The sequence below is a fragment of the Carlito syrichta genome, unplaced genomic scaffold, assembly GCF_000164805.1.
Source record: "Carlito syrichta isolate Samal-C Ts95f unplaced genomic scaffold, Tarsius_syrichta-2.0.1 Scaffold297479, whole genome shotgun sequence".
Taxonomy (NCBI): Eukaryota; Metazoa; Chordata; class Mammalia; order Primates; family Tarsiidae; genus Carlito; species Carlito syrichta.
In genome coordinates, this window is record NW_007241575.1 from 24,593 (window position 1) to 33,402 (window position 8,810).

The window sequence follows — 8,810 nt, forward strand, 5'->3', positions numbered from 1 at the left end:
CACACACACACACACACGAAACAAAACAAAAAACAAAAACAAAACAACCCATAGAAGAAAAGGCAGAATCACAGAACACCAGTACATTCAGGTCCCCCAGGGCCTTATAAAAATATGTCTGGTTTTGTTCTGTCTTCGCCGCCATCCTCTGGCTTTCCACCAGCCGCTGCAGGGATGCGGGCACCGAGTTGACCGGCCATCTGGTGCCCCACCAAGACGGCCTGAGGGTCTGGTGTCCGGAGTCCGGGGCCCGCATTCCCCTGCCGCCGGCCCCCGAAGGCTGCCCCTGGAGCTGTCGCCTGCTGGGCATCGGAGGCCACCTTTCTCCGCAGGGCAAGCTCACCCTGCCCCAGGAGCAGCCGTGCCTGAAGGCCCCGCGGCTCCGATGCCAGTCCTGCCGGGTGGCACAGGCCCCGGGGCTCAGGGCAGGCGAGGGGTCACCAGAAGAGCCCACGGGCGGCCGTCGGAAAAGGAATGTAAATACAGCTCCCCAGTTCCAGCCCCCCAGCTACCAGGCCACAGTGCCCGAGAACCAGCCTGCGGGCACCCCGGTGGCATCCCTGCGGGCCATCGACCCCGACGAGGGGGAGGCGGGCCGGCTGGAGTACACCATGGATGCCCTCTTCGATAGCCGCTCCAACCATTTCTTCTCCCTGGACCCGACCACTGGTGCGGTAACCACAGCGGAAGAGCTGGACCGTGAGACTAAGAGCACCCACGTCTTCAGGGTCACGGCGCAGGACCACGGCATGCCCCGGCGAAGTGCCCTGGCCACACTCACCATCCTGGTGACTGACACCAACGACCATGACCCAGTTTTCGAGCAGCAGGAATACAAGGAGAGCCTCAGGGAGAACTTGGAGGTTGGCTATGAGGTGCTCACTGTCAGGGCCACGGATGGCGATGCCCCGCCCAACGCCAATATTCTGTACCGCCTGCTGGAAGGGCCGGGGGGCGGTCCCTCTGAAGTCTTTGAGATTGACCCTCGCTCCGGGGTGATCCGGACCCGTGGCCCCGTGGACAGGGAAGAGGTGGAATCCTACCAGTTGACGGTGGAGGCGAGTGACCAGGGTCGGGACCCGGGTCCACGGAGTGCCACAGCCGCTGTTTTCCTGTCTGTGGAGGATGACAATGACAATGCCCCCCAGTTTAGTGAGAAGCGCTACATAGTCCAGGTGCGGGAGGATGTGACCCCAGGAGCTCCAGTACTCCGGGTCACGGCCTCCGATCGAGACAAGGGCAGCAATGCCCTGGTACACTACAGCATTATGAGCGGCAACGCTCGGGGACAGTTTTATCTGGATGCCCAGACCGGGGCTCTGGATGTGGTGAGCCCTCTTGACTATGAGACGACTAAGGAGTACACGCTGCGGGTGCGCGCACAGGACGGTGGCCGGCCCCCGCTCTCCAACGTCTCCGGCTTGGTGACGGTGCAGGTCCTGGATATCAACGACAATACCCCCATATTTGTCAGCACCCCCTTCCAGGCTACTGTCCTAGAGAGTGTCCCCTTGGGCTATCTGGTTCTCCACGTCCAGGCCATCGATGCTGATGCCGGTGACAATGCCCACCTGGAATACCGCCTCGCTGGGGTCGGGCATGACTTCCCCTTCGCCATCAACAATGGCACAGGCTGGATCTCCGTGGCTGCCGAGCTGGACAGGGAGGAGGTTGATTTCTACAGCTTTGGGGTAGAAGCCCGAGACCATGGCACCCCAGCGCTCACTGCCTCCGCCAGTGTCAGTGTGACCATCTTGGACGTCAACGACAACAACCCCACCTTTACTCAGCCCGAGTACACAGTGCGGCTCAATGAGGATGCAGCGGTGGGCACCAGCGTGGTGACAGTGTCGGCCGTGGACCGTGACGCCCATAGTGTCATCACCTACCAGATCACCAGCGGCAACACCCGGAACCGCTTCTCCATCACCAGCCAAAGTGGCGGCGGACTGGTGTCCCTCGCCCTGCCACTGGACTACAAACTCGAGCGGCAGTATGTGCTGGCTGTTACCGCCTCCGACGGCACTCGGCAGGACACGGCACAGATCGTGGTGAATGTCACCGACGCCAACACCCATCGTCCTGTCTTTCAGAGCTCCCACTACACAGTGAATGTGAACGAGGACCGGCCAGCAGGCACCACGGTGGTGCTGATCAGCGCCACGGATGAGGACACGGGTGAGAATGCACGCATCACCTACTTCATGGAGGACAGCATCCCCCAGTTCCGCATCGACGCAGACACAGGGGCTGTCACCACTCAGGCTGAGCTGGACTACGAAGACCAAGTGTCCTACACCCTGGCCATCACCGCACGGGACAACGGCATTCCCCAGAAGTCCGACACCACCTACCTGGAGATCCTGGTGAATGACGTGAATGACAATGCCCCTCAGTTCCTGCGCGACTCTTACCAGGGGAGCGTCTACGAGGATGTGCCGCCCTTCACCAGCGTCCTGCAGATCTCAGCCACAGACCGTGATTCTGGCCTTAATGGCCGGGTCTTCTACACTTTCCAGGGCGGCGATGACGGAGACGGGGACTTCATTGTAGAGTCCACGTCAGGCATTGTGCGAACGCTGCGGAGGCTGGATCGGGAAAACGTGGCCCAGTATGTCTTACGGGCCTATGCGGTGGACAAGGGGATGCCCCCAGCCCGCACTCCCATGGAAGTGACAGTTACGGTGTTGGATGTGAATGACAATCCGCCTGTCTTTGAGCAGGACGAGTTTGATGTGTTTGTGGAAGAGAACAGCCCCATCGGGCTGGCCGTGGCCCGGGTCACAGCCACGGACCCTGACGAAGGCACCAATGCCCAGATCATGTACCAGATCGTGGAGGGCAACATCCCGGAGGTCTTCCAGCTGGACATCTTCTCCGGGGAGCTCACGGCCCTGGTAGACTTGGACTACGAGGACCGGCCCGAGTACGTGCTGGTCATCCAGGCCACATCAGCCCCTCTCGTGAGCCGGGCCACCGTCCATGTCCGCCTCCTTGACCGCAATGACAACCCACCAGTGCTGGGCAACTTCGAGATACTTTTTAACAACTACGTCACCAACCGCTCTAGCAGCTTCCCCGGGGGTGCCATTGGCCGAGTGCCTGCCCATGACCCTGACGTCTCAGACAGCCTGACTTACAGCTTTGAGCGGGGAAATGAGCTCAGCCTGGTCCTGCTCAATGCCTCCACGGGAGAGCTGAGGCTGAGCCGGGCTCTGGACAACAACCGGCCTCTGGAGGCCATCATGAGCGTGCTGGTGTCAGGTAAGGAAGGCGCGGGTGGCGCTGGGATGTTGCCCTCCACGATCTGGGGTGGGGGTGGCCCCTGGGGCGTGCCTGGACAGCCACGGGAGGTGGGAAGCACCCAGGAAGCAGCTGCTGACCCGCCTCCCTGCTCGTGTCTGGCACGGAGGGTGAGGGGGCCAGAACCAGCTTGGGCAGAAGCCCCAGGAATCCTGGCAGCTGGTGCAGGCCCCGCCTGCCGCCCCCGGCTGGGCTGGGCTGCTGCGGTTGGCTGCCCCCTGTCTACCAGCCTGTGACGTGCTGGAGGAAGTGTTGTGAGGCTGCTCTGGCTGTGGCTGCCAAGGATTGTGAAAAAAAGGCGCGTGAAAGACTGGGGGGCCAAGAGAGCTAGGGGGGAGGGGACTGCGGCAGCGCAGAGGGAGGCAGGAGGGCTCCGGCACCCCTCCAATCCCGTGGAGGTCTTCCTGTGATCTAGGCAGCCTCTGGCAGGCCGAGGGCTGCCGGAGCCAGGGTTGCTGCAAGGGGGTCAGGACCCTGCAGTCCTCCTCTGGCCCCTCTGGCTCCTGGCTGAGCTGCAGAATCGGCTGACGCGGACTTTGTCTCCGGCGTTCTTTTCCCCCCAGGCAGAAAGATCCCAGGCTGGCTCCCCCTTCAGAGCTCCCGCAGGAAGTGAGGCTGGAGCTCATTGTCTCTGTCCAAACAGACCCCACTTTCAGAGTCCGTGGTTGGGGTCTGGCTTGGGGGAGGGGCCGCAGTGAAGCCAGGGCAGGCTGAAGCCTCCTGGCCACCCATGGGCTGTTCTTAGGGTGCTAGGCCTTTCCTGCTGGCTGTGAGCAGCCCAGGCTCTGCAATGGGGTGTGGGGACCAGGATGACCCAAGGAGCCTGGTGGGCTTTGAGGGCAGAGACCCCAAGGCACCCAACCGCTGGGAGAAGAACAGAGCCCCAGGGGCGTGGGAGCCTGGCTGGGACCCAGGCGGGGGCATTCCTGCTGCTTGGCCAAGCGCTTAGCCTGCAGCTTCCCTGGACAGCAGGGCTGGGGAGGAGCACGGCGGGGGTGGTGACGGCATTCTGTCTCCTTTACGAGCTGTGGGGGGTGAGAGGTACAGCAAGGCGGGACCGCACCCAAGCCGCGGAGCGCCTTCTCCAAGCCTGGGAACAACTAGGTCGCCCGTGAGGGGCCCGTGGGTAGCTGCAACCCCAGAGATGGGTCAGGGCGCCCCCACCCTGGGCAGCCTTCAGACACATCAGGAAGGCAGGGAAAGAAAAGGCTGTCCCAGAGGGGAGTGAGGGGCATGCCAGGGTCCTTGCTGGACAGATGGCCATGGGAACTGGGATGTGAGCTTCTAGAGGCTGTGGAAGAGGCTCTGTGCCTCCTGCCTCCAGGAGGAGAAGTGTGAGGCTGGAGTTCCTGTATCCCAAATGCCTCCTCACCTGTGCCAGGCGCTGAGCCAGCAGCAGGAAGGGGTGGAAAGGCAAGGCCTCCCTCGGGCCCTTCCTCCCAGCCTGTCCTGGGGGAGTGTGGCCAGACACTGAGGGCTGGACAGGGGAGGAACTCCACCCAGCCTTTGGCGTCTTACGGGGCAGAGCTCCAGGCCTCAGTTGCCCTAGAGCAGAGGGGAGACCCTAGCCTCACCCTCTCGCCTAGGCCCCGACCCTCAGAGGCAGTCACCACGGCAACCCCAAAGTTCAGGGAGGCTGGGGCTGACTCCGCTGCCCTTTGTTTTCCTCCCCTCGTTCTTTGTGTTGTCTTTCTCTCCCGCCCTGCTGTGCGGGCCCTTCACACTGGCTCTCTCTGTCCCCTCTCCCCAGACCCTGTGTCTCCCCCCACCACAGGCTCTGTCCCTGGCCTTTGTCCTCCCTCGTGGTCTCTGTGTTTGTGCCTCTTTCTCTTCCCCCCTCTTCGTCCCTTGGATGCAACTGCCCCTGCCTGGGCCACGTGGCCGTCCTGGAACCTGGTCCTCTTTGCCTCTTTCTCCTGGCAAGACACACAGAAGCGCTGGCTGTGGCCAGAGCAGCCCCAGGACAGCAGAGCGCTCCAGCCTCCAGCCTGCATGGGCACATCTGCCAGGGGAGGAGAGGCTGGGAGTCTGACCCTGCCACAGTCTGGGAACTGGCATCTTTCCGGGTGTGACTGACCAGGCTCCGGGCACAGGTGGGGTTTCCTGGGGTCAGAACCCACCAGGAGGACAGCTCGGGCAGTGCACCCCGTACCCATTCCCTCCCTGCCTTTGCACCTGAGGGGCGACCTAGGTCAAGGCAGAGAAGAGGGACAAAGAAAGGAGAGAGCAGTGGGTTGGCTGTTGGGGACAGGGACAATAGGAGAGGGGCAGGTGGCCACAGATGGCGGGCCAGATGGGAAGCAACAGAGACATGCTGGGAGAGGGGCGCAGGCGGGGCCCAAGACAGTGGAGGGGGACGCGGGAGGAGTGTTGTTCCCAGGGCTGGGGGTACCAGAGCTCTCTTGCTCCTTGGCTTTGACTGCTCCCTCTCTGAATCAGTTAGGAGCACTATTTGTGGAGTCTTGGGCTGCTTTCTGTCTGGAGGGAATATGTTGGAATCATTTGGCAGAGGCACCAGGCACACAGGAGCCCTGTGCCAGCCCGTACCCAAGTGCAGGGAGATCTGAAAGGAGGAGGAAGGAAGGCCAGGTGAGTGGCTCACGCCTGTATTCCCAGCACTTTGGGAGGCCGAGGCAGGAGGACTGCTTGAGCCCAGGAGTTGGAGACCAGCCTGGGCAACATAGTGAGACCTCATCTCTACAAAAAAATAAAAATAACCAGGCATGTTGACACTCACCTGTAGTCCTAGCTCTTGGGAGGCTGAGGTGGAAGGATCACTTGAGCCCAGGAGGTCGAGGCTGCAGTGAGCCATGTTCATGCCACTGCACTCCAGCCTGGGAGACAGAGTGAGACTCTGAGTCAAAAAATAAATAAAATAAAATAAACAAATAAAAGGAAGAAGGAGGAGGGAAGTGGAGCCAAGTAGGGCCTGAGGCCATAAATCTGGGCAGGCTTCCTGGTAGAGTCAGCCACCTCAAGCAGGTATGACACTGACACAGAATCTGTTCCCACGTCCTCCTCCTCCGCCCACTCACCACAGACACATTGGCTCCTGTTTCATCCTCAAGGATGAGCTTTCCTTTTGCACATCTAACTGGAGCCCCTGTGATGTTTGAAAGACCACTTCTCTCTGGAGACCGAATAGATTCTCACTGACATCTCAGTATTTACTGAACACCTACTGTGTGAAAGGCAGGATAGTAACTAAAAATACTAATATTAACTGGGCATGGTGGCTCATGCCTGCAATCCAAGCACTTTGGGAGACCAAGGTGGGAGGATCCTTTGAAGCCAGGAGTTCAAGATCAGCCTGGGCAACATAGTGAGACCCCATCTCTATGAAAAATTATAAAAATTAGCCGAGTGTGGTGGTAGGCACCTATAAACCCAGCTACTCAGGAGGCTGAAGCAGGAGGATTACTTGAACCCAGGAGTTCAAGGTTATCGTGAGCTAGGATTGCGCCACTGCACTCCAGCCTGGGTGACAATGAGACCCTGCCTCCAAATAACAATAGTAATAATAATAATATTCCTTACAGCCCTACCAAGCCATTCTCATTTCCTCCTGTCCTTGGCCCCAACTTTCATTTCTAAGCTCAATAAAATCCCTTCGTGTGTGTGTGTGTGTGTGTGTGTGTGTGTGTGTGTGTGTGTGTATCCAGATGTGCATGGTGCTTCTGGGCTGAGGGTATGTGGGTGGAATGAGACACCAGCGAGTATGTGTCAGTCCTCAGCTGTTTATAAGTAAGTGTGTCTCCTGGGGGTGTGGCGGGCATGTGTCTGTAATGCCTGAGCCGAGTAGGTGATGCAAGATGCCCCGTGGCCAGAGACAAGACCGGCAGTCGTCTCCAGGCTTGCGTCCCTGCCCTCGGTTCTCCCGCCACCCTCACCCTGTCTCTGGCACGGGCAGTGGGTGGTGCTGCCACTGGTGGAGGTGGCCCTGCTGGATTTCCCAGGGTGGGGCTCCCCGGGCGACCCGCAGCAGCCCAGAGGATTGAGCGGGAAGAATGCTTTGTGGTGGGCGTTGCCATGGGGATGGCAGGTCTGTGCCCAAGCAGCCATGGACCCAGTAGGAGGGTGCCGGCATGGCCCACTGACCCAGTTTCTCCCCACCCCCACCTTCCCTGCTGTGGTTGGGAAGTGGGGAGCACAGCCAGGGGTTGATTAATCAGTTGGGAACACTATTTGTGGAGGTGCAGAGGCTGGAGAAGTTGAGGGGATGATTTCTGCGGGTCTCTCGTGGTGCTCTGGGCTTGTAGAGAAGTGAGAAAAAGGCAAAACAGATGAGAGGTCTTGAGTGTTTCCCCGGCTGGTCTCCAACTCCTGGGCTGAAGCAGTCTTCCCGCCTCAGCCTCCCAAGGTGCTGGGATTACAGGCGTGAGCCACTGCACCAGCCTGGAGTTTGAGACCAGCTTGGGAAACATAAGCAAGACCTGGTCTCTACAAAAAGTCAAAAAATATTAGCCGGGCGTGGTAGCACGCGCCTGTAGTTGCAGCTACTTGGAAGGCTGAGGCGGAAGGATCGCCGGAGCCCAGCAGGCAAGGCTGCGGTGGCCGGGAGCAGCCACTGCACTCCAGTCTGGACAACAGAGTGAGACTCCAACTCAAAAAAAAAAGTCAAAAAATAAGCTGGGCCTGATGGTGCTCACATGTAGTCCCAGCACTTTGGGAGGCCACAGTGGGAGAATTGCTTGAGCTTAGGAGGTAGAGGCTGCAGTCAGCTATGATCATGCCATTGCAGTCCAGCCTGTCCAGCCTGGGAGACAGTGCAAGACCCCAACTCAAAAAAGGAAAAAGAGGCTGAGCTCAGTGACTCAGCCTGTAATCACAGCACTTTGGGAGGCCAAGGGGAGTGGGTTGCCTGAGCCTGTGGATTTGAGACCAGCCCAGGCAACTCGGCGAGACCTGGTCTCTACAATGAAATAAAAAATCAGTCAGTTAGCCAGGCTTGGTAGTGCACGCCTGTAGTTCCGGCTACTTGGAAGGCTGAGGCAGGAGGATCGCTGGAGTCCAGCAGGTTGACGCTGGGGTGGACGTAAGCGTGCCACCACGCTCCAGCCTGGGCGACAGAGTGAGACTCCAACGCAACAAAAAAAGGAAAAAAATCTCCTGGCCTTCAGCACTCGTGGGGGCTGATCTCTCAAGGAGTGGCTTGTCCTCCGGTGACACACCTGCTCGGACCCCTAAGTCATTCGCGGGCGAGCCGTATCTTGGCCGGCGGGGCGGAGTGCGCAGCCTTTGCACAGGGCCTGCCGCCGCCTGCCCGGCCGCGCCCTGACCGCTGTCCCTCCGCAGACGGCGTGCACAGCGTGACGGCCCAGTGCGCGCTGCGCGTCACCATCATCACCGACGAGATGCTCACGCACAGCATCACGCTGCGCCTGGAGGACATGTCGCCGGAGCGCTTCCTGTCCCCGCTGCTGGGCCTCTTCATCCAGGCCGTGGCGGCCACGCTGGCCACGCCCCCGGACCACGTGGTGGTCTTCAACGTGCAGCGGGACACCGAC

At 60.1% G+C, this 8,810-nt stretch overlaps 1 protein-coding gene across 1 annotated transcript in view; it reads left to right on the forward strand.

Annotated features, from left to right (window-relative positions):
• Positions 1 to 131: 131 nt before the first annotated feature.
• Positions 132 to 8,810, forward strand: part of CELSR2 (cadherin EGF LAG seven-pass G-type receptor 2) — a gene marked incomplete at its 5' end in the record, with an annotated part of 27,827 nt that continues 19,148 nt past the window's right edge. The window contains 2 exons of the mRNA XM_021710703.1: positions 132 to 3,264; positions 8,599 to 8,810. Of these exons, the coding sequence (XP_021566378.1) occupies positions 132 to 3,264; positions 8,599 to 8,810 (3,345 nt within the window). The remainder of the gene's footprint in view (positions 3,265 to 8,598) is intronic.